This window comes from Trachypithecus francoisi, unplaced genomic scaffold, assembly GCF_009764315.1.
Source record: "Trachypithecus francoisi isolate TF-2019V2 unplaced genomic scaffold, Tfra_2.0 Lachesis_group2, whole genome shotgun sequence".
Classification (NCBI taxonomy): Eukaryota; Metazoa; Chordata; class Mammalia; order Primates; family Cercopithecidae; genus Trachypithecus; species Trachypithecus francoisi.
Genome location: NW_022681465.1, coordinates 105,723,975 through 105,750,158, shown reverse-complemented (window position 1 = coordinate 105,750,158; position 26,184 = coordinate 105,723,975). Strand labels below are relative to the sequence as shown.

At 38.2% G+C, this 26,184-nt stretch overlaps 1 protein-coding gene across 1 annotated transcript in view; it reads left to right on the top strand.

Moving 5' to 3' along the window:
* ANKRD31 (ankyrin repeat domain 31) overlaps positions 1 to 26,184 on the top strand; it is a 185,979-nt gene that overhangs the window by 38,829 nt on the left and 120,966 nt on the right. The window contains 3 exon segments of the mRNA XM_033179887.1: positions 2,914 to 2,990; positions 13,488 to 13,534; positions 17,005 to 17,574. Coding sequence (XP_033035778.1) covers positions 2,914 to 2,990; positions 13,488 to 13,534; positions 17,005 to 17,574 — 694 coding nt within the window.

The following is a 26,184-nucleotide window of genomic DNA, read 5'->3' as shown; positions in this document are numbered from 1 at the left end:
TCTAAGTTTTGGGGGAATTGATGGGAAGATGAGAGGCAGAACTTCATTCTGAACAAAAGTTGTCTTATGCAGATAAAGTATTGGGTAATCTCTTGGTGCTGCTGTCAGAAGAATAGATAAAGAATTTGTCTGGACATAGTGTCCTGTCCTGGCCTTAGAGACTTTTAGTGTTTTCTTTGATGGTTATTCTTTCCTAGTTGTTTAATGAGATTCCTAGGGAGGGGATTTTAAGACCATTTTATTTTATTTTTTCAAGAAAGTTTTTCAGTCAGATAAGGAAATTCTGGAGAGAGTCCTTTCAGGTGCTTAAAGAAAGAAAAGATCAGAGAAATGGGATGGAGGGTGAGAGGGAAGGTCAGATGGAGACCTTGGTTCTGAAGCTTATTTCTCAGGCCTTTCGATTTTCTTTCATTCAGAGTACTCAGCATGACATGGTGTCATATTTTGGGGTGTTATTTTCTGTACCCAAGCAATATTCACAATTATCCAAAAAGGCTACTAAAATACTCCTCCCTTTTCCAGCTCCATATCTGTGTGAAGCCAGATGTTTGTTATATACTTCAAATAAAATTATATATGGCAACAGATTGAATGCAGTAGCAGATACAGGATGGTAGTCATCTTTCATTTAAGCCACACATTAAAGAGATTTTTTAAAATGTCAAACATTACAACTTTTCTCACTAATTTTTTCATTTTGGGAAAGATAATTTTTCATAAAAATATATTAATATGTTCCTGGATTATTGCTGTCATTTAAAAATTTATACATATTTAATTTTGTTCTTCATTTTAGTTTCTAATATGTAAATATAAATAAGTATAAGACACCAATAATTTTTTTTTTTTTTTTTTTTGAGATGGAGTCTCGCTGTGTAGCCCAGGCTGAAGTGCAGTGGCGCGATCTCGGCTCACTGCAAGCTTCGCCTCCCGGGTTTACGCCATTCTCCTGCCTCAGCCTCCCAAGTAGCTGGGACTACAGGCGTCCGCCATCTCGCCCGGCTAGTTTTTGTATTTTTTTTTTTTTTTTTTTTTTTTTTTTTTTTAGGTAGAGTCTCGCTCTGTCGCCGGGACTGGAGTGCAGTGGCCAGATCTCAGCTCACTGCAAGCTCCGCCTCCCGGGTTACGCCATTCTCCTGCCTCAGCCTCCCGAGTAGCTGGGACTACAGGCGCCCGCCACCTCGCCCGGCTAGTTTTTGTATTTTTAGTAGAGACGGGGTTTCACAGTGTTAGCCAGGATGGTCTCGATCTCCTGACCTCGTGATCCGCCCGTCTCGGCCTCCCAAAGTGCTGGGATTACAGGCTTGAGCCACCGCGCCCGGCCTGTATTTTTTAATAGAGACGGGGTTTCACCATGTAGGCTAGGATGGTCTCGATCTCCTGACCTCATGATCCATCCGTCTCGGCCTCCCAAAGTGCTGGGATTACAGGCTTGAGCCACCGCACCCGGCCGACACCAATAATTTTTAAGAGTATAAAGGAGTCTGAAGATCAAAAAGTTTGAAAACTGCTATTGTTGTAAAATAACTCTTTTGCGCCAGCTACCAACATTTAGAGAAGTAGAAAAAAGAAAAGAGGAAGGAAGACTAATATAGCATCCATATTCTCCCCGCCTAGAGAACCATTTGTTAACATTTTGATACATTTTATGTTAGGCTTTATTTATATTTTTGATTTTGTTCATACTTTCTATAAAATTGGGATCATCTTGCAGATAGTTTTGTATCCTGTTTTTAAATTTTAAGTAATTGTTTGTCAAAGTTATTTTCTTGTTTCATAATGTTTTTAAAAATGTGAATTTTGATGACCTTATAATACCTTATTGTATTACTGACTTTACTATAATTCATTTAATTATTCCTCTACTACTGGACCTTTAGGTTGTTTGTAGTCTTACCTAACATAAAAAACTATTTGTAATAATTTAGATGATGCTTTGCTCTATTTTCAGATTGTGTCTTAAATACTCTTGCAATTAAGGGAAAAAAATTCTATTGTTAACTCAAACTATAGTTTTATTTTGTTTTCAATCAGCTTGTTCTTAAAGAATCACACTTTAGGGAAAAAATCAGCATTCTTTTCTATTGGCTTCAAAAATTATCATTCTACATTAATAGTCTCATTTTTATTTGAAGGCAGCTTATATTGATCACTTCTGTTTTTGGACAGGAGAGAATGGTTAATTATTCTTGCATAGGATTCCAGTAGTTGTGCCTGCTGCATTAAAACCTGCTCTTAAAACAGCTGAAACGAGAGGCTTTTTTTTTTTAAAGGAAGGTGTCTTGATTACATTTATACAGTAAATTAGGCGGAGGAAAATTATAGTTAGCTGATTGCCTTTCTTTAATCAGCTTTTAATTATCACAGGGCAGATGATCAAAATTGCAGATTAGGCATGACCCTTATTTTGCTTTTTAACTTCTTCCCTTCGGTGTTCTCTACCTTTTCTTTGCCTGCTGTGAAATACAAGAATGGTAAGTAATGCCTGGAGAAATTTATCATTAATGACTCTCGCTTACATCTAAAACTGTAATGACAAACTATCAGTGTATTTGATGATGTAGATAGACAAACTACATATTTCAGGACCATTTTTTCCCTGACCTTCCTACCGCTATTTGGCAGACAGTCACGTCCAAAGTCACTTTTAGACCTAAATGTAGTTTAGCTTGTGTACACTCCTCAGGTCATTTATTATTTTTCAGCTCTCTCCTTCATTTTTGCAGTTACTTGAAATGAAAATGTTAACAAATTGGTAATGATTGTAAAAATATTTGGAATGATATAGCAAAAAAAGTATCCTATTTGGAAAGCCTTTTAAGTGAAAAAGAAAAATTAAATTGTATTTGAATGAGAAACACTATTTTTTCTTTCACTTTAAAATTTATTTTTATTAATTAATTGATTTTTTAGGACTAGAAAAAATTGTTCAATGTTCGTTGGGTCATTTCGCCAGTCTGGACTTTCATTGAACCACCAAAATAGTGAAGGTATGTTTTCATGGTAGAGTCATATAAAGGAAATTAGTCTTTGCCTAAAAATAGAAGACTTAGTTAGATATACATTTATTTACAACTAGTCTGGTCAACTATATATATCTATATATCTAGATAGATATATAGATATAGATATAGAGATATAGAGATTTTTTTTTTTGGTAGAGATGGGGTCTTACTATGTTGTTCAGATTAGCTTTGACCTCCTGGGCTCAGGCAAATTATCCTGCCTTAGCCTCCCAAATAGTTGGGGCTACAGGCATGCTCTACTGAGCCTGGCTTACTATACATTTATAAATATGAAATCAGTGTTGCTATTGACTTAGATCATGGTTAATAGAGTTACCTATGGGAGTAGCAGCTCAGGTGCCATTAGTATCTGCTACTCAAAATGTGATTTGGGGGCTGAAATTTGAAAACAAAGTTTATTTCCTATGTTCATAAGATTTTTAATAAGAATTTCATGTTTTTCTTGACTGGCAGTCACACAGGCCAGTTTTGCCTTGGTTTGAGCTATATTAGAGGATAGCTGTCTATCTTTTTGCAGTGTCTACCAATGCTTCCTCCAGAGTGAATTTCAGGTATATTGTGTCACAGCGTAGTATTTATAGTGTTCAATGAAACCTAGTATTATAAGAAAAGGATACAAGGACTTGATAACATTTTGGAAAGATAACTTTAAAAAGCTCTGTCTTCTCTTGCTCTGTTGCTACAGCAACAAAGCAGTACCACTTTTGCCTACCACCAGCTCTTATGTGTACTTTTAGTGTCTAGAGTTTGGTCTTTAATATGGTTTATTCTTTTAACAAATACTTATTAGGCCTACTATATACCAGGTATATAGGTGCTAAGGGTGTGAATGCTAAATAAACCAGGGATTCTTAAAGGGTAGCTGATCCATTTTGGAGCATGACAATATCAGGATGAGCCTGAATGTACCGTTATTACTGAAAAGCAAGGATGCTTTCAAGGATGTCTGGGGCCAGTGCTGGAGGAATAAATGGTTAGCTCAATGGTGCTGTGGCCAAACTGTGATAAACTGGCCAAACTGATACATTAAGTAGGGATAAAAACCCAGTAATTTAGAGTTCATAGAAATAAGTTTGTGAAAAGACTATGAGTTCATAATGATACTCAAAAAATGTTAAGAGTGTACAAAAGATTGTCTCAATACAAAAAGAAAAGCAACTATAGCAGGATGTTTAAGAATGGGCTGGGTGTGGTGGCTCACACCTGTAATCCAGCACTTTGGGAGGCTGAGCCAGGATGTTTGCTTGAGCCTAAGAGTTCCAGACCAGCCTGGGAATCACAGCAAGACCCCTGTCGCTACACACACACGCACACAATTATCCAGGTATGGTGGTGCATGCTGCGCTGAGGTGGGAGGATAGCTTGAGCCCAGGAGGTTGAGACTGCATGAGCCATGTTTCCAGCCCAGGTGACAGAGTGAAACCGTATCTCAAAAAAGAAAGTTTTAATGACTAAGAAATGGGGGCCTGTTAATACCTGTGCATTTTGATTTTTTAATTAAATACATATCTATTTATAAATCATAGGATTTTTTGTTTATCACTGTTTAAGTAGGGAAAGAGTCAGGCAGTCCTGGAAAAAGTAAGAATTGTACCAAGGAAAGAAAGGCCCACCACACAGTACCAGCAGTGACACAAAAAACGTATAAAGTGGGGTCTGTGTCCCCAGATGACAAATTAACCTGATATCCAATTAAGGAGACTTTTCTGCAGAGACTAGATCCTTATCTCTTAATAAATAAAAGCCTTAGATGGCCCTGCCTATCAGGATAAGATACTAAATGGCAGGAATAAGTTTCTAATAATACTACATAACTTATCTGTACATAATAAGTGACAAGACAAAAGCTTTTGTAACACCAACCAAGTAAAACTTAAAGCATTCTGGGACAAAACATTAGATTACAAAAAGTAACCTTTGTGAAGTTTAAGGTATTTATTTTCAAGTAAAACCAGATAATTGGCTGATCAGATGGAATAATCTTGAGAGAAATAATCTCATGCCCCAACAAAATATCAGGTAGTCTGTAACTCTGGAAAGGTATCAGAGTATTACTTTAATCTTTAAAAGGTATAAGAACAACTATAGAAATAAAGAAGAATGAATTACACCAATGATACTGTTATTTTAGAATTAGTTTAAGAGCAGTAGTCTTTTATATCTTTGAAATGGTAAAAAATTATGTCAAATTTTTAGTTTAAATTGTTTAAGGAAATTTAAGTTTGTTATCAATGTTTAAATGTTAAATAGTAATTTTCAAGTTTTTCTGTCTTAGATATGGAAGTTTAATAAATTAATCATTAAACAAATGTAAGTACAAGTGGTAATTAATGTTCCTCTTTAAATATAAAAAACTTTGTGATTTTTAAAAGGTTTAATAAGTATCTAATGGCCTAATATAATTCAGAGTATGCCAAACATAACCTCCAAATTTAGTAAAAACTATTTAGCACTTTTTACAAGATGTAGTTATAGATTAAACAAAAAGAATTGTGTTTATAAAGCTGTAATGATATCATCTTAGAGGGTGAAGTCTTTTTTTTTTTTTTTGTAAGAATGTATTGAACGATTTCAGACAGAGGTGTCATGGATAATGTCATGCCCTGGGCATTCCTTTCTCCTTTGGGTATTTTCTTTTTTCTTTTTCTTTTTTTTTTTTGAGATAGAGCCTCTCTCTGTCTCCCAGACTGGAGTGCAGTGGCACGATCTCTGCTCACTGCAACCTCCATCTCCGGGGATGAAGTGATTCTCCTGCCTCAGCCTCCTGAATCCCTCCTCAGCTGGGATTACAGGCATGCACCACCATGCCTGGCTAATTTTTGTATTTTTATTAGAGACAGGGTTTTACCATGTTGGCCAGGCTAGTCTTAAACTTGTGACCTCATGTGATCCACCCGCCTCGGCCTCCCAAAGTGCTGGGATTACAGGTGTAAGCCGCCGCGCCTGGCCTCTCCTTTGGGTTTTGACTATAGCAGGTGTCATCAATATTTACACAAAAATTTGTTTTTATTTTTCTCATACCCAAGTCTAGTATTTATTTTAAAACAGGGTTCCACTATGTCCTATATTCCCATAACTCCAACCTCCTGCCCATTTGGCCTCCTGAGTGCCAGCCATTGATGCCTTGTGATGCCATTGGCATCTGTGCACTGTTGTCACCACTCTCCTCGAACTTCTGAGTCACAAGTATCATAGGCTGTTCCTTTAAAAGTGCCACATGGCCAGGTGAGGTAGTGCATGCCTCTAGTCCCAGCTATTAGGGAGATGGAATTGGAAGGATCCCTTGGGCCCAGGAATTTGAAGTGTCAGTGGGCTATGATTGTGCCACTGTGTTACAGCCTGGGTGACAAAGCAGTACCCCCACCTCTAAAAAATAAAAATAAAAAAATAGTGCCAAATGCACCAGGATTATTGCTTTGTGTGTTTCTTGCTGCCCTAAAGCAGCTGTGACTAGAGATCCATAGAACTGGTAGTTCTCTTCCATTCTGGCACTTCATTGCAGCTCTCTCTTGCCTTTACTCCTTTCAGAGTATTCAGAACAAGAAGCTCATTTTATTATAATTCCAGACTTAGGTTAAATCACGTACAAGTAAATTATTAAATTATTAGCTTTTATAGCTGACTGTGTTCTAATATGGACCTCTGTCCCAATTCAAAGGGTAAATTCTAACCAAATTGTAGAAAGATAAAGATAAGCCAACTATCTTAAGCAAATATAATAGCTTTGGCCGTAAAACACCTGTGTATAAGTTAAATTTTGTGTATAAGTTAAACCATGCTTCTCTGGCCATTTTCTTTGAATTTCACGCTTTATAATTATTTCTCGTGTATACCATTACATTTTGCCTCTCTAAAGTGAAAGTAGAAAATTTGAAAATTCTTTTAAGACCATTGATGCTAGGAAGAAACTGCATCAACTAACGAGCAAAATAACCAGCTAATATCATAATGACAGGATCAAGTTCACACATAACAATATTAACTATAAATGTAAATGGGCTAAATGGTCCAATTAAAAGACACAGAATGGCAAATTGGATAAATAGTCAAGACCCATCAGTTTGCTGTATTCAGGAGACCCATCTCACATGCAGAGACATACATAGGCTCAAAATAAAGGGATGGAGGAAGATCTACCAAGCAAATGGAAAACAAAAAAAGGCAAGGGTTGCAATCCTAGTCTCTGATAAAACAGACTTTAAACTGACAAAGATCAAAAGAGACAAAGAAGGCCATTACATAATGGTAAAGTGATCAATTCACCAAGAAGAGCTAAGTATCCTAAATATATATGCACCCAATATAGGAGCACCTAGATTCATAAAGCAAGTCCTTAGAGACTTACAAAGAGACTTAGACTCCCATACAATAATAATGGGAGATATTAACACCCACTGTCAACATTAGAAAGATCAACGAGACAGAAAGTTAACAAGAATATCCAGGAATTGAACTCAGCTCTGCACCAAGTGGACCTAATAGACATCTACAAAACTCTCCACCCCAAATCAACAGAATATACATTCTTCTCAGCACCACATTGCACTTATTCCAAAATTGACCACATAATTGGAAGTAAAGCACTCCTCAGCAAATGTAAAAGAACAGAAATTATAACTAACTGTCTCTCAGACCACAATGCAATCAAACTAGAACTCAGGACTAAGAAACTCAATCAAAACCTCTCAACTACATGGAAACTGAACAACCTGCTCCTGAATGACTACTGGGTACATAACGAATTGAAGGCAGAAATAAAGATGTTCTTTGAAACCAATGAGAACAAAGATACAACATACCAGAATCTCTGGAACACATTTAAAGCAGTGTGTAGAGGGAAATTTATAGCACTATATGCCCACAAGAGAAAGCAGGAAAGATCTAAAATTGACACCCTAACATCACAATTAAAAGAACTAGAGAAGCAAGAGCAAACACATTCAACGGCCAGCAGAAGGCAAGAAATAACTAAGATCAGAGCAGAACTGAAGGAGATAGAGACGCAAAAAACCCTTCAAAAAATCAATGAATCCAGGAAGTGGTTTTTTGAAACGATCAACAAAATTGATAGACCGCTAGCAAGACTAATAAAGAAGAAAAGAGAGAAGAATCAAATAGACGCAATAAAAAATGATAAAGGGGATATCACCACCAATCCCACAGAAATACGAACTACCATCAGAGAATAATATAAACACCTCTACCCAAATAAACTAGAAAACCTAGAAGAAATGGATAAATTCCTGAACACATACACTCTCCCAAGACTAAACCAGGAAGAAGTTGAATCCCTGAATAGAGCAATAGCAGTCTCTGAAATTGAGGCAATAATTAATAGCCTACCAACCAAAAAAAGTCCAGGACCAGATGGATTCACAGCCAAATCCTACCAGAGGTACAAGGAGGAGCTGGTACCATTCCTTCTGAAACTATTCCAATCAATAGAAAAAGAGGGAATCTTCCCTAACTCATTTTATGAGGCCAGCATCATCCTGATACCAAAGCCTGGTAGAAGCACAACAAAAAAAGAGAATTTTAGATCAATATCCCTGATGAACATCAGTGCAAAAATCCTCAATAAAATACTGGCAAGCTGAATCCAGCAGCACATCAAAAAGCTTATCCACCATGATCAAGTGGGCTTCATCCCTGGAATACAAGGCTGGTTCAACGTATGCAAATCAATAAACATCATCCAGCATATAAACAGAACCAAAGACAAAAAACACGTGATTATCTCAATAGATGCAGAAAAGGCCTTTGACAAAATTCAACAGCCCTTCTTGCTAAACACTCTCAATAAATTCAGTATTGATGGAACGTACCTCAAAATAATAAGAGCTATTTATGACAAATCCACAGCCAATATCATACTGAATGGGCAAAAACTGGAAAAATTCCCTTTGAAAACTGGCGCAAGACAGGGATGCCCTCTCTCACCACTCCTATTCAACATAGTGTTGGAAGTTCTGGCCAGGGCAATCAGGCAAGAGAAAGAAATCAAGGGTATTCAGTTAGGAAAAGAAGAAGTCAAATTGTCCCTGTTTGCAGATGATATGATTGTATATTTAGAAAACCCCATTGTCTCAGCCCAAAATCTCCTTAAGCTGATAAGCAACTTCAACAAAGTCTCAGGATACAAAATCAATGTGCAAAAATCACAAGCATTCTTACACACCAGTAAGACAAACAGAGAGCCAAATCATAAATGAACTCCCATTCACAATTGCTTCAAAGAGAATAAAATACCTAGGAATCCAACTTACAAGGGATGAGAAGGACCTCTTCAAGGAGAACTACAAACCACTGCTCAGTGAAATAAAAGAGGACACAAACAAATGGAAGAACATACCATGCTCATGGATAGGAATAATCAATATCATGAAAATGGCCATACTGTCCAAGGTAATTTATAGATTCAATGCCATCCCTATCAAGCTACCAATGAGTTTCTTCACAGAATTGGAAAAAACTGCTTTAAAGTTCATATGGAGCCAAAAAAGAGCCCACATTGCCAAGACAATCCTAAGCCAAAAGAACAAAGCTAGAGGCATCACGCTACCTGACTTCAAACTATACTACAAGGCTACAGTAACCAAAACAGCATGGTACTGGTACCAAAACAGAGATATAGACCAATGGAACAGAACAGAGTCCTCAGAAATAATACCATACATCTACAGCCATCTGATCTTTGACAAACCCAACAAAAACGAAGTGGGGAAAAGATTCCCTATTTAATAAATGGTGCTGGGAAAATTGGCTAGACATAAGTAGAAAGCTGAAACTGGATCGTTTCCTTACTCCTTATACGAAAATTAATTCAAGATGGATTAGAGACTGAAATGTTAGACCTAAAACCATAAAAACCCTAGAAGAAAACCTAGGTAATACCATTCAGGGCATAGGCATGGGCAAGGACTTCATGTCTAAAACACCAAAAGCAATGGCAGCAAAAGCCAAAATTGACACATGGGATCTAATTAAAGTAAAGAGCTTCTGCACAGCAAAAGGAACTACCATCAGAGTGAACAGGCAACCTACAGAATGGGAGAAAATTTTTGCAATCTACTCATCTGACAAAGGGCTAATATCCAGAACCTACAAAGAACTCAATCAAATTTACAAGAAAAAAACAACCCCATCAAAAAGTGGGCAAAGGATATGAACAGACACTTCTCAAAAGAAGACATTTATACAGCCTACAGACACATGAAAAAATGCTCATCACTGGCCATCAGAGAAATGCAAATCAAAATCACAATGAGATACCATCTCACACCAGTTAGAATGGTGATCATTCAAAAGTCAGGAAACAACAGGTGCTGGAGAGGATGTGGAGAAATAGGAACACTTTTACACTGTTGGGAGTGTAAATTAGTTCAACCATTTTACAAGACAGTGTGGCAATTCCTCAAGGATCTAGAACTAGAAATACCATTTGACCCAGCCATCCCATTACTGGGTATATACCCAAAGGATTATAAATCATGCTGCTGTAAAGACACACGCACACATATGTTTATTGTGGCACTATTCACAATAGCAAAGACTTGGAATCAACCCAAATGTCCATCTGTGACAGACTGGATTAAGAAAATGTGGCACATATACACCATGGAATACTATGCAGCCATAAAAAAGGATGAGTTCATGTCCTTTGTAGGGACATGGATGCAGCTGGAAACCATCATTTTCAGCAAACTATCACAAGAACAGAAAACCAAACACCACGTGTTCTCACTCATAGGTGGGAATTGAACAATGAGATCACTTGGACACAGGAAGGGGAACATCACACACCAGGGCCTATTGTGGGGAGGGGGAGGGGGAGGCATAACATTAGGAGATATATCTGATGTAAATTATGAGTTAATGGGTGCAGCCCACCAACATGGCACATGTATACATATGTAACAAACCTGCATATTGTGCACATGTACCCTAGAACTTAAAGTATAATAAAAAAAGAAAGAAAATTCTTTTTATGGTTTATTAAAGGATAGACAAAAATTCAAGAATTATGTATTTGTAAAAACTCAAGTAAAATTTGTAGTTAGAAAAGATAATTCCTTCTAAATGTGTTTATTTTTAATATAGTAATCAAATTACTGTAAAATATTTTATTAATTAAGTTTATAAAATAGTAACTGTTGGCATAAGAGAGTGATCATTTTGTCAACGAAAAGAGTCAAACTCTGTAAAATATTTGAAGAGATTTATTCTGAGCCAAATATGAGTGACCATGCATGGCCTGTGACACAGCTGTCAGGAGACCCTGAGAACATGTGCCCAAGTTGGTCAGGGCACAGCCTAGTTTTATACATTTTAGGGAGACGTGAGACATCAATCAGTATGTGTAAGATGAAGTACATTGGTTTGGTTTGGAAAGGTGGGACAAACCAGAAACAAGGTGGGGGCAGGGGCTTCCAGTTTATAGGTGGATTCAAAGGTGTTCTGATTGGCAATTGGTTGAAAGAGTTATTATCTAAAGACCTGGAATCAATAGAAATGAATCTCTGGGTTATGATGATCAGGGGTTGTGGAGACCAAAGTTTTATCATGCAGATGAAGCTTACAGGTAGCAAGGTTCAGACAGAGCAGATTATAAATGTTTTTTAACAGACTTAAGGTCTGTGTTGATGTTAACGCTGGTTGGCTTTTCCTGAATTCCAAAACGGAGGAGGGTGTAATGAGGCACGTGTGACGCTTTCTTCCCTTCAAGGCCTGAACCAACTTTGGAATGCCCATGGCCAAGAGGGGTTCCATTCAGATGATTGGGAACCTTCGATTTTTTTTTTTTTTTTTTTTGCTTTATGGTTTTGAAGATGAAGTTGTTAAAGACAACATGGGAGAAAATGTCTATGAGAGTTGTTTCTTTATGATTCAGAGAAGGAAGAAAAGTGAAATCTCTTTTTCTGTTTTTGAATTCTAATCCCCCAAGGATCTGAAATTTTATTTTAAAAAAACCTCTCCTTGCAAAGATAGTTGAAGATGTATCTATTATTTTAAAATGTTTCTTTCATTGGTGTTAAAATTTTAACCAAGTAGAGATACAAAATGTTAAGTAGGATATACACAATGAAATATGTCATCACTTGTTGACAGGAATAATTCTAAACCAAGCATAAGAAATTATTTATTCTTATGACTTTTTGCTTATCATGCTGTAGCTTTTTATCATCAAATTGCAAAGGTGAAGTGAGGGAAAAAATGGGTTTATTATTATTATCTTTTAGGATGTGAAGCTCAGCAAGAATATTTATGCTTATTTTTCCCCCTGAAAAACCCCTCTTGCTTATGAGGATGCATTTTGAGGTTCAGTAGATAGTTACTTGCTTTTACTTTAGCTATGTAGACATTACCTAATCAAAATAAACCAAAATTGAATTCCTACTCAAGTGTGTCAGAATATTTGGGTCTTTTTTTCTTTTCTTTTCTTTTCTTTTTTTTTTTTTTTTTGAGGCAAAGTCTTGCTCTATTGCCCAGGCTGGAGTGCAGTGGCACAGTCTCGGTTCACTGCAACCTCTGCCTCCCAGGTTGAAGCAATTCTCATGCCTCAGCTTCCTAAGTAGCTGGGATTACAGGCGCGTGCCACCATGCTGGCTAATTTTTGTATTTTTAGTAGAGACGGGATTTCACCTTGTTGGCCAGGCTGATCTCAAACTCCTGACCTCGCACCTGGCCAGAATACTTGGGTCTTGATGATGAAAGTAGAATGGACTGGGTGCGGTGGCTCACACCTGTAATTCCAGCACTTTGGGAGGCCAAGGCAAGTGGATCACTTGAGGTCAGGTGGGGGGGAGGGAGGGAGAGAGAGAGGGAGGAAGGAAGGAAAGAAAGAAAAATGTAAAAGGAACAACATAGGAGAACTATCTTTTTTCCAGATCCTCCTTTAACCAAACTTGGGTGTGAATTGCTGTTTGCCAGCTTGTCTCAGAGGTGACAGGGTGAGAGTGGGTAGTGAATTTGCAGTCACAGAGGCAATGCAGCAATCTTCCATAGTGTCTAGGATGACCTCCTGTCCTTTTGACTCCTATAAGGGGAATTTCTTTTCATGCCCAACTCCAGACAGCATGAGTTCATTTAAGCTTTAAGTACCTGTACTGGAAGAGATAACGACATCGAGAAAGTAGGTAGTTTTTTCTTTATGTAGTTACAAATGCTGTACTTAAAATAATTCAGCCAAAATAGGGTTTTTGGTTTTTAGCTAAAATAATTCCAAATAGTTACAATATTTTTTGGAGCTATATAAAATATTTTTTAAGAAATTGAAGAATTTTATAACTTCATTTCCAAAATAATACTTTCATACCAATAAATTTATGTAATATTAATAAAATATATGATGTGTCACTTGACTGAGGGAGTTTAAGTTATATGATTATGAAATGCCAACTGAGAAGGTATGTTTTTAGTGCTTTCATAAAACTGGAGTGAAAACGCATTGTTCTTTTCTAGGGCCTGAGGCTGATGAAACTCCTGAAGTTTTGCCACACATAGAAAAGGTTGGTCTGTATAACAGAAATTAACTATGTAGATTGTGGATTTAGATTTTTTAAAAAATATGTCAATTAAAATATCAAGCTCATTTAGACCCTCACCTAGGCAGGAACATGACTAAACCATTTCGGTAGATAGAAATCTATTTTTGTCTAATCACCTCTTTCATATTTATTCTTCCTATTGCTGATAAAAGTGTTTTCTTGATCTGTGTTTCTTATCCAGTACTGTAAGTCGCTTACTTTTTATCTAGAGTAGAAATACATAACTTATTATCAAACTAGTTTCTGAGATAATGTAACAAAGTTCCTTCCTGCTTTGGATTTGCTTTGTACTTGGTGCTATGGAGAATCAGAGGACTGTAGGATTGACTGTGCTCACAATGAACTCACGCTTTCCTTAGGGATACTGGGCAATCAAGGACCTCCCCAAGCCAGCCCAGTATACCCATACCTTACTTTTTTTTTTTTTTTTTTGAGATAAAATCTCACTTTGTTACCCAGGCTGGAGTACAGTTGTGTGATCGATCATAACTCACTGCCACCTTGAACTCTTGGGCTCAAGAGTTCCTCTCACCTCAGCCTCCCAAGTAGCGGGGACTACAGGCCCATACTGCCACGCCCAGCTAATTTTTTTCTTTTAATTTTTTGTGTAGAGACTAGGTCTTGGCATCTCACCCAGGGTTGTCCCTGTAGCTTACTTTATCTTAGCCATACCTTACACATCCCTGCCTTCATGCTTTTGCTTGAATCAGGAGCCAGAAGATGGGAAATAACATAAAATTTGGAAACCAGATAGGTCTAGGTTCCAAGGATAACTGTTTATATCTGTAAGACAGGGACAGCGATAGCTGTTTTACAGGTATTGTGAGGACCAAGCAATGATGGTTCATGGTGTCTGGCACCTAGTTGGTGCTCAGTAAATGTGTGTTCCTCCATTCTTTCACTCCTTCACAAATCTTTAATTTCTGGCATAAGTACCTGTTCTTCTGTGGATCTATTTCAGATAATTCTGGCAATCTTGACAAAGTAATTGCTCCCTCTTAGCATTCATTATTTACTGACTATATCATTATTTCAAAATCACTTGTACTCTATGATATTAATAGATCCTCTGAGGAAAAGGATTTTTTGAACAAAAATGTTTGGAGAACACTGTGTCCTAAAGTTCCCCCAATGCACATGGTTTGGAAAGTCCTGTCGTCCTCTACTGCCTCCATTTTTTTCTTCCCCAGAAAACTCATTTTTGCAACACACTAGGCTTTGTATGTTATCAAGCGAATGGGCCTGCTGCCTGATGTGCATAGAAGCCAATGCTGTGGCACTGGCTTTTGAGGAAAAAAAAAAAAAAAAAAAAAAGGCTTTATTGTGAGACAGGCCAGCAAGGAGACAGGAGAGGCAGTTCAAATTTGTGTCCTCTATTTGGGGTCTGGAACAGGTTTTAAGGGGGCAGAAGGTAAGGGAAAGGACTTTGGAATGTTGGTTTGACAGAGTCTGATTAGAAGGCTTCAAATTTGACCATTTACGGTAAGGTATATTTAGGTGGATTTTAGCACCAAATCTTCCTGTCCAGGAGACCTCTTGCTTCAGAAAGAGTACCAGTGGTCAGGTTCCAGTCATTTCTCAGTTTTCTTGGTTCGGGAGGAGGGGGAGTCATTTCTCAGTCTTCTTTGTTCAAGGTTCTGGCTATGCTACATGACTTGCACTTTTGGCCCTGTTATACCTGCAAGATGACTTGACATTCTATTACCAACAAAGTAGGGCCAGTTTGGGCTGGTTCTGTGGTTATAAGTGGAACTGCTTGATATACATTAGTTTATGCTATTAATTTGATTTCATAAGTGTTCTATGACATTATTTGTATTCTATTTAATGTCTTAGGTATTTATGTCTTGAATCTTTTTTTTTTTTTATGTCTTGTATCTTAAGTAGGAAATAAATTGCTTTAGGACAGAGCCCAATGTATATACTTCATTATACCTGGTGCCTTGAATTTAGTAGACATAAGGACTTCAAATAGTGGGGATGCCTTGAACTGAGACTTAGAGAGTGAGTAGGATCTGGTTCTTGAATTTCTTGCATATTCCTTTTATCTTTCTGAGAAAATTATAGTTAGCATTGCTAACAAATAAATATGTTTTCTTAAGTGTTGTATGCTATTAATATATACTGAGTACATAAAGGTGGCAGGTAGAAAAGGGCAGGAGGAAGAATAAAGTGGTTTTGCTTTTCTCAGTCGTACCAGATTAGAATATTAGAAAGCTTACAAATTACAGCACATCCTGTCAAAGGTATGGTGGATTTGATTTTTGGAAAAAACTAAAGTCGTTGAAACCCATTCTGTTATTTAAGGCCAATAAAAAGTATTTAGTGTTCGAAAAATTTTCAGTGCCTTTAAATCACATTATTTTCTTGAATGGCTTATAAACTCATTCTGAAAGCAATTTCAAAAGAGGGATTCTAACAGTATTTTGAGTATTAGAAACTTTGTGAGGCTGGGCACAGTGACTTATGCCTGTAATCCCTGTACTTTGGGAGGCCGAAGCGGGCAGATTGCCTGAGGTCAGGAGATTGAGACCAGCTGGACCAACATGGTGAAACCCATCTCTCTTAAAAGTACAAAAAATTAGCAGGGCATGGTGGCAGACCCCTGTAATCCCAACTACTCAAGAGGCTGAGGCAGGAGAATCAGTTGAACCTTGGAGGCAGAGGTTGCAGTGAGCCAAGATGGCCCCACTATACTCCAGCCTAGGTGACAGAGTGAGACTCCATCTCAAAAAAAAGAAAAAAAGAAACATTGTGAGAACAGGTATAACCTATTAAGGTGATGTCTTAGAGAAATAATAGTCATTTAGAAATGTTAAGTTTTTGTGGGGTTTTTTGCTTAAAATAACCACAACTCAGAGCCATTCATTTACAGCTAGGGCTTGTAATATTTATACAGAACTGTACCCTCATTTCTTCACCTTTTCTCTCTGACCTTTTGTCCTTTGGCCTCTTTACTCCACATTTACTTATTCCTGCAAAGGTGGGGCAATAAAAAGAAGGTGAAATTTTGTTCCTAGTCAATAATTTTCATAAACCAAATAGGAAATTTTGGCAAGAAAGAATTTTATAACCATTAATTGCTATGAAGCTTTGAGATCATCTGTTAATTTAACTATCCATGGCATCTCTGCTTCTTCTGTTAGCACAGATAATTTAAACTTAAATGAATAATTTGCCATCTGTAATTATGGTCCAGCCAATTATGCTGTTGGTCTATTATTAAACGTTTAACCATGTATTCAGTAATTAGTGATTTGGTATAGGAAAGCAATAAAGAGTATTCTCTTTATTTATGGAAGGGAAGGAAAGTTGATGATAAATTTTGAGGGTAGCTTACAAACAAGATAAACTATAAAAGTATAAAGTTTTCATTTTAAATACTTTATTGTATATGCTGTAATGATGTGATTTCTATTTGTAATACACAGGAACTAAGTGAAGGCAGAGATTCTCCTGAAGTTAGCCTTCTCTCAGGCACTGCTATTACAGTATCTGATATGGTTGCTGTAAAGGGGACATCATTAATAGAGCCAGAGAAGATCTTAGCAGCACCAAATACATTTTTTGAGCCTAGAAAGGAAGTCATATTGACCATGACTCCTGAAGAAACTAAGGATGAAGAAAGCTCTCTTGAAACCTTTGTGTCTGCCTTAGAAAGGTTACTTACATCACCGGAAAGCACCCAGGAGGAAAGACTGTCTGAATTAGTAAGTGATTTTGATCATAAAGAATTGATGGACCCATTGAGTGACTCTCTTAGTTCCATATCAATACCTTTGAATGCCTGGTCGGCATGTCATAGAGATTCACTAGAAAATGCAAAGGATGATGCATTGCCAGCTGAGTTATTGGAAGCCCTGAACACATTGTCGGAAGCCAAGATGGAAACCATCTGTCACAGAAAAGAGGGAGGCAGCAGTCTCATTGCTAGAAATGAATGTTTAGAAGTGAAGTTCAATACGTCTCAGACCAATGAAGATTGTACACAAATAGCAGAGGTGAATTTTGAATTTCTGTGTTCTACTCCACCATTTGAACATGGTTCCAAGTTACTGAGCTATGGGACAGGCGTCTTTCAGTGGAGCAAGTAGCTGAAAATATGAGTCTATGATTTTGCCTTTTAAACTTCAACAAGTTTTCATTGTGTTAAAATCAAATTTACCCAAATATCAACACCCATAAGATACTTTGTGACTTGGAAGCATAGAGTGATCTTTTTAGAAGTTTCTAGCGTAGAGTTTTCTGGGAGTTAGGAAGTTAAAATAGACAGATTTCTTCCCACCAGGCCTAAGAAGACATATTATTAGATTGCTTACATGTAGGAAGGAAAGACTTCTTTACTAAAATTTTCTGTTAGCTCCGAAAATCACTGTGTCTACCTGGGTGCAGAGTACTGATGGGATACCCCACATTAATTTACATTTTGACACAGAATATATGCAGGGATGCCAGGGGAGGGGAAAAAAATATGCGTAGCTTAAGCAGAATTTTGCCTTCTATGTCTGAGAATACTGCCAGGTGGCATAGCTCTTGGGGTTTAGAATTCTTGTAGTATTATGCCTGGAAGCCCTGTAGTGGCCTATCACTCACAAAGTCCCTTTGTCATATTGACAGTTTCTTTGTTTTTAAAAATAATCTTTATTGTTTTTTTCTTGATTATAATAATAATGCATCCTCATTATAAAACAAATTTTAAACCTGACAGAATTACATAATAGTATAGTAACAAATATCCTCCACAATTTCACTCTTTAGAGATAATCATTGTTAACAGTTGGGTGTATCTCTCTCCAGTTATTTCCATCATATTCTGTATTAGTTCATTTTATACTAATGGGGTTATATTATATATAATGCCTTCCAACTTATTTTTTAAATTTAATGATATATTTTGTTTATCTTTCAATGTCAGCAAACGTACCACTGCTTAAATCTTTTGATTTGTTGAGTAGTATTCCACTATGTAAATATATTGTAATTTATTTAATCAATTCACTGATGATATCATTTGGATTGTTTTCTTTTTTTATTTTTTATTATTATACTTTAAGTTCTAGGGTACATGTGCATAATGTGCAGGTTTGTTACATATGTATACTTGTGCCATGTTGGTGTGCTGCACCCATCAACGCGTCAGCACCCATCAATTCGTCATTTATATCAGGTATAACCCCCAATGCAATCCCTCCCCCCTCCCCCCTGCCCATGATAGGCCCCTGTGTGTGATGTTCCCCTTCCCGAGTCCAAGTGATGTCATTGTTCAGTTCCCACCTATGAGTGAGAACATGCAGTGTTTGGTTTTCTGTTCTTGTGATAGTTTGCTAAGAATGATGGTTTCCAACTGCATCCATGTCCTACAAAGGATGCAAACTCATCCTTTTTTATGGCTGCATAGTATTCCATGGTGTATATGTGCCACATTTTCTTTTTTTTTTTTTTTTTTATACTTTAAGTTCTAGGGTACATGTGCATGACGTTTATATCATGTATAACTCCCCATGCAATCCCTCCCTCCTCCCCCCTCCCCATGATAGGCCCCAGTGTGTGATGTTCCCCTTCCCGAGTCCAAGTGATCTCATTGTTCAGTTCCCACCTATGAGTGAGAACATGCGGTGTTTGGTTTTCTCTTCTTGTGATAGTTTGCTAAGAATGATGGTTTCCAGCTGCATCCATGTCCCTACAAAGGATGCAAACTCATCCTTTTTTATGGCTGCATAGTATTCCATGGTGTATATGTGCCACATTTTCTTAATCCAATCAGTCACTGATGGACATTTGGGTTGATTCCAAGTCTTTGCTATTGTGAATAGTGCCGCAATAAACATACGTGTGCGTGTGTCTTTATAGCAGCATGATTTATAATCCTTTGGGTATATACCCAGTAGTGGGATGGCTGGGTCATATAGTACATCTAGTTCTAAATCCTTGAGGAATCGCCATACTGTTTTCCATAATGGTTGAACTAGTTTACAATCCCACCAACAGTGTAAAAGTGTTCCTATTTCTCCACATCCTCTCTAGCACCTGTTGTTGCCTGACTTTTTAATGATTGCCATTCTAACTGGTGTGAGATGGTATCTCATTGTGGTTTTGATTTGCATTTCTCTGATGGCCAGTGATGATGAGCATTTTTTCATGTGTCTGTTGGCTGTATGAATGTCTTCTTTTGAGAAATGTCTGTTCATATCCTTTGCCCACTTTTTGATGGGGTTGTTTTTTTTTCTTGTAAATTTGTTTGAGTTCTTTGTAGGTTCTGGATATCAGCCCTTTGTCAGATGGGTAGATTGCAAAAATTTTCTCCCATTCTGTAGGTTGCCTGTTCACTCTGATGGTAGTTTCTTTTGCTGTGCAGAAGCTCTTTAGTTTAATCAGATCCCATTTGTCAATTTTGGCTGTTGCTGCCGTTGCTTTTGGTGTTTTAGACATGAAGTCCTTGCCCATGCCTATGTCCTGAATGGTACTACCTAGGTTTTCTTCTAGGGTTTTTATGGTATTAGGTCTAACATTTCAGTCTCTAATCCATCTTGAATTAATTTTTGTATAAGGAGTAAGGAAAGGATCCAGTTTCAGCTTTCTATTTATGGCTAGCCAATTTTCCCAGCACCATTTATTAAATAGGGAATCCTTTCTTGTTTCTCTCAGGTTTGTCAAAGATCAGATGGCTGTAGATGTATGGTATTATTTCTGAGGACTCTGTTCTGTTCCATTGGTCTATATCTCTGTTTTGGTACCAGTACCATGCTGTTTTGGTTACTGTAGCCTTGTAGTATAGTTTGAAGTCAGGTAGCGTGATGCCTCTAGCTTTGTTCTTTTGGCTTAGGATTGTCTTGGCAATGTGGGCTCTTTTTTGGCTCCATATGAACTTTAAAGCAGTTTTTTCCAATTCTGTGAAGAAACTCATTGGTAGCTTGATAGGGATGGCATTGAATCTATAAATTACCTTGGACAGTATGGCCATTTTCATGATATTGATTATTCCTATCCATGAGCATGGTATGTTCTTCCATTTGTTTGTGTCCTCTTTTATTTCACTGAGCAGTGGTTTGTAGTTCTCCTTGAAGAGGTCCTTCTCATCCCTTGTAAGTTGGATTCCTAGGTATTTTATTCTCTTTGAAGCAATTGTGAATGGAGTTCATTCATGATTTGGCTCTCTGTTTGTCTTACTGGTGTGTAAGAATGCTTGTGATTTTTGCACATTGATTTTGTATCCTGAGACTTTGTTGAAGTTGCTTATCAGCTTAAGGAGATTTTGGGCTGAGACAATGGGGTTTTCTAAATATACAATCATGTCATCTGCAAACAGGGACAATTTGACTTCTTCTTTTCCTAACTGAATACCCTTGATTTCTTTCTCTTGCCTGATTGCCCTAGCCAGAACTTCCAACACTATGTTGAATAGGAGTGGTGAGAGAGGGCATCCCTGTCTTGCGCCAGTTTTCAAAGGGAATTTTTCCAGTTTTTGCCCATTCAGTATGATATTGCCTGTGGGTTTGTCATAAATAGCTCTTATTATTTTGAGGTACGTTCCATCAATACCGAATTTATTGAGCGTTTTTAGCATGAAGGGCTGTTGAATTTTGTCAAAAGCCTTTTCTGCATCTATTGAGATAATCATGTGGTTCTTGTCTTTGGTTCTGTTTATATTCTGGATGACGTTTATTGATTTGCGAATGCTGAACCATCCTTGCATCCCAGGGATGAAGCCCACTTGATCATGGTGGATAAGCTTTTTGATGTGCTGCTGAATCCTTTTTGCCAGTATTTTATTGGGTATTTTTGCACTGATGTTCATCAGGGATATTGGTCTAAATTTCTCCTTTTTCGTTGTGTGTCTGCCAGGCTTTGGTATCAGGATGATGTTGGCCTCATAAAATGAGTTAGGGAGGATTCCCTCTTTTTCAATTGATTGGAATAGTTTCAGAAGGAATGGTACCAGCTCCTCCTTGTACCTCTGGTAGAATTCAGCTGTGAATCCATCTGGTCCTGGACTTTTTTTGGTTGGTAGGCTATTAATTATTGCCTCAATTTCAGAGCCTGCTATTGGTCTATTCAGGGATTCAACTTCTTCCTGGTTTAGTCTTGGAAGAGTGTAAGTGTCCAGGAAATTATCCATTTCTTCTAGATTTTCTAGTTGATTTGCATAGAGGTGTTTATACTATTCTCTATGGTAGTTTGTATTTCTGTGGGGTCGGTGGTGATATCCCCTTTATCATTTTTTATTGCATCTATTTGATTCTTCTCTCTTTTCTTCTTTATTAGTCTTGCTAGCGGTCTGTCAATTTTGTTGATTTTTTCAAAAAACTAACTCCTGGATTCATTGATTTTTTGGAGGGTTTTTTGTGTCTCTATCTCCTTCAGTTCTGCTTTGATCTTAGTTATTTCTTGCCTTCTGCTAGCTTTTGAATGTGTTTGCTCTTGCCTCTCTAGTTCTTTTAATTGTGATGTTAGAGTGTCAATTTTAGATCTTTCCTGCGCTCTCTTGTGGGCATATAGTGCTATAAATTTCCCTCTACACACTGCTTTAAATGTGTCCCAGAGATTCTGGTATGTTGTATCTTTGTTCTCATTGGTTTCAAAGAACATCTTTATTTCTGCCTTCATTTCGTTATGTACCCAGTAGTCATTCAGGAGCAGGTTGTTCAGTTTCCATGTAGTTGAGAGGTTTTGATTGAGTTTCTTAGTCCTGAGTTCTAGTTTGATTGCACTGTGGTCTGAGAGACAGTTAGTTATAATTTCTGTTCTTGTACATTTGCTGAGGAGTGCTTTACTTCCAATTATGTGGTCAATTTTGGAATAAGTGCGATGTGGTGCTGAGAAGAATGTATATTCTGTTGATTTGGGGTGGAGAGTTCTATAGATGTCTATTAGGTCTGCTTGCTGCAGAGATGAGTTCAATTCCTGGATATCCTTGTTAACTTTCTGTCTCGTTGATCTGTCTAATGTTGACAGTAGAGTGTTGAAGTCTCCCATTATTATTGTATGAGAGTCTAAGTCTCCTTGTAAGTTTCTAAGGACTTGCTTTATGAATCTGGGTGCTCCTGTATTGGGTGCATATATATTTAGGATAGTTAGCTCTTCCTGTTAAATTGATCCCTTTACCATTATGTAATGGCCTTCTTTGTCTCTTTTGATCTTTGATGGTTTAAAGTCTGTTTTATCAGAGACTGGTATTGCAACCCCTGCTTTTTTTTGTTCTCCATTTGCTTGGTAGATCTTCCTCCATCCCTTTATTTTGAGCCTATGTATGTCTCTGCATGTGAGATGGGTCTCCTGAATACAGCAGACTGATGGGTCTTGACTCTTTATCCAGTTTGCCAGTCTGTGTCTTTTAATTGGAGCATTTAGTCCATTAACATTTAAGGTTAATATTGTTATGTGTGAACTTGATCCTGTCATTATGATATTAACTGGTTATTTTGCTCGTTATTTGATGCAGTTTCTTCCTAGCCTCGATGGTCTTTACATTTTGGCATGTTTTTGCAATGGCTGGTACTGGTTGTTCCTTTCCATGTTTAGGACTTCCTTCAGAGTCTCTTGTAAGGCAGGCCTGGTGGTGACAAAATCTCTAAGCATTTGCTTATCTGTAAAGGATTTTATTTCTCCTTCACTGATGAAACTTAGTTTGGCTGGATATGAAATTCTGGGTTGAAAATTCTTTTCTTTAAGAAGGTTGGGCCGGGCGCGGTGGCTCAAGCCTGTAATCCCAGCACTTTGGGAGGCCGAGACGGGCGGATCACGAGATCAGGAGATCGAGACCATCCTGGCTAACATGGTGAAACCCCGTCTCTACTAAAAATACAAAAACTAGCCGGGCGAGGTGGCGGGCGCCTGTAGTCCCAGCTACTCGGGAGGCTGAGGCAGGAGAATGGCGTAAACCTGGGAGACGGAGCTTGCAGTGAGCTGAGATCCGGCCACTGCACTCCAGTCCGGGCGACAGAGCGAGACTCCGCCTCAAAAAAAAAAAAAAAAAAAAAGAAGGTTGAATATTGGCCCCCACTCTCTTGTGGCTTGTAGACGAGAGATCTGCTGTTAGTCTGTTGGGCTTCCCTTTGTGGGTAACGCGACCTTTCTCTCCGGCTGCCCTTAAGATTTTTTCCTTCATTTCAACTTTGGTGAATCTGGCAGTTATGTGTCTTGGAGTTGCTCTTCTGGAGGAGTATCTCTGTGGCGTTCTCTGTATTTCCTGAATTTTGGATGTTGGCCTGCCCTACTAGGTTGGGGAAGTTCTCCTGGATGATATCCTGAAGAGTGTTTTTCAGCTTGGTTCCATTTTCCCCCTCACTTTCAGGCACCCCAATCAGACGTAGATTTGGTCTTTTTACATAATCCCATACTTCTTGCAGGCTTTGTTCATTTCTTTTTCTTCTTTTTTCTTTTGGTTTCTCTTCTCACTTCGTTTCGTTCATTTGATCCTCAATCGCTGATACTCTTTCTTCCAGTTGATCGAGTCGGTTACTGAAGTTTGTGCATTTGTCACGTATTTCTCGTGTCATGGTTTTTATCTCTGTCATTTCATTTATGACCTTCTTTGCATTAATTATTCTAGCTGTCAATTCTTCCACTTTTTTTTTCAAGATTTTTAGTTTCTTTGCGCTGGTTATGTAATTCCTCCTTTAGCTCTGAGAAGTTTGATGGACTGAAGCCTTCTTCTCTCATCTCGTCAAAGTCATTCTCTGACCAGCTTCGATCCGTTGCTGGCCATGAGCTGCGCTCCTTTGCAGGGGGAGATGCGCTCTTATTTTTTGAATTTCCAACTTTTCTGCCTGGTTTTTTCCCCATCTTTGTGGTTTTATCTGCCTCTGGTCTTTGATGATGGTGACATACTGATGGGGTTTTGGTATAGGTGTCCTTCCTGTTTGATAGTTTTCCTTCTAACAGTCAGGACCCTCAGCTGCAGGTCTGTTGGAGATTGCTTGAGGTCCACTCCAGACCCTGTTTGCCAGGGTATCAGCAGCAGAGGTTGCAGAAGATAGAATATTGCTGAACAGTGAGTGTACCTGTCTGATTCTTACTTTGGAAGCTTCCTCTCAGGGGTGTACTCCACCCTGTGAGGTGTGGGGTGTCAGACTGCCCCTAGTGGGGGATGTCTCCCAGTTGGGCTACTCAGGGGTCAGGGACCCACTTGAGCAGGCAGTCTGTCCGTTCTCAGATCTGAACCTCCGTGTTGGGAGTTCCACTGCTCTCTTCAAAGCTGTCAGACAGAGTCGTTTGCGTCTGTACAGGTTTCTGCTGCTTTTTTTGTTGTTGTTGTTTAGCTGTGCCCTGTCCCTAGAGGTGGAGTCTACAAAGACAGGCAGGTTTCCTTGAGCTGCTGTGAGCTCCACCCAGTTGGAGCTTCCCAGCGGCTTTGTTTACCTACTTAAGCCTCAGTAATGGTGGGCGCCCCTCCCCCAGCCTTGCTGCCTTGAGGTTAGATCACAGACTGCTGTGCTAGCAATGAGGGAGGCTCTGTGGGCGTGGGACCCTCCTGGCCAGGTGTGGGATACAATCTCCTGGTGTGCCCATTTGCTCAAAGCACAGTATTGGGGTGGGAGTCACCCGATTTTCCGGGTGTTGTGTGTCTCAGTTCCCCTGGCTAGGAAAAGGGATTCCCTTCCCCCTTGCACTTCCCAGGTGAGGCGATGCCTCGCCCTGCTTCAGCTCTCACTGGTCGGGCTGCAGCAGCTGACCAGCACCGATTGTCCGGCACTCCCTAGTGAGATGACCCCAGTACCTCAGTTGAAAATGCAGAAATCACCAGTGTTCTGTGTTGCTCGTGCTGGGAGTTGGAGACTGGAGCTGTTCCTATTTGGCCATCTTGCTCTGGCCCCCCTGTTTTCTTTCTTTTCTTTTTATCTTCCGATTACCAAAATGTTTCTGTGAACATCCTTGTGAAGATTTATATAACAAAATCTTGAGCTCAGGTTGCAGCATACGTACCTGGAATAATACTGCATGAAGTTCTGTTTAACAAATCTCAAAACTGACATAGGATTTTTTAAAAACCAGAGAAAGAGAAACTAATTATGGAGATAGGGCATAAACATTAAATATGGAAAGAGGGAATATGAGTAAAGTGTAGGAAATTATGATTGATATTAATACAGTGAATATGAATTTAGCAAGTCTTCGAAAGGAAAGAAAAAAGAAACCCTCTTAAGTAGAAAGGAGGCTTATTTAGAACAGATCAAATGATATACTCGTTTACTCAGCTGTAATAAAAATATGGAGCTTGTTACCTTTAGAAGCTTTGCAAGGTGGATATGTAAGTAGGCCAAAGAAAGGTTTAGATGATACATATAAAGAATACATATGCTCATGGAAGTTAAATCTATAATGAATTATTAAGGGAAAGTTAGAGAACAATTCCTGATATACTGTTAACCTTTCAAAATCAGTGTAATGGAGGTTATGTACTATCTTGTTCCACAAAATATCACTTACTGCTGCTGTCAGATAACAAAACCCTAGGCTGAATAGTCCATTGATCTAGCCTAGTGTGACATTTCTAATATTTTTGTAGATCTCTCATCATTCTACATTCCCAATTTCTTGCAAAATTAAAGCTCCGAGAGTGACCACAGATTTGCCCTTGAATTTTCAAAATAAATATTGATCAAAATCATTTT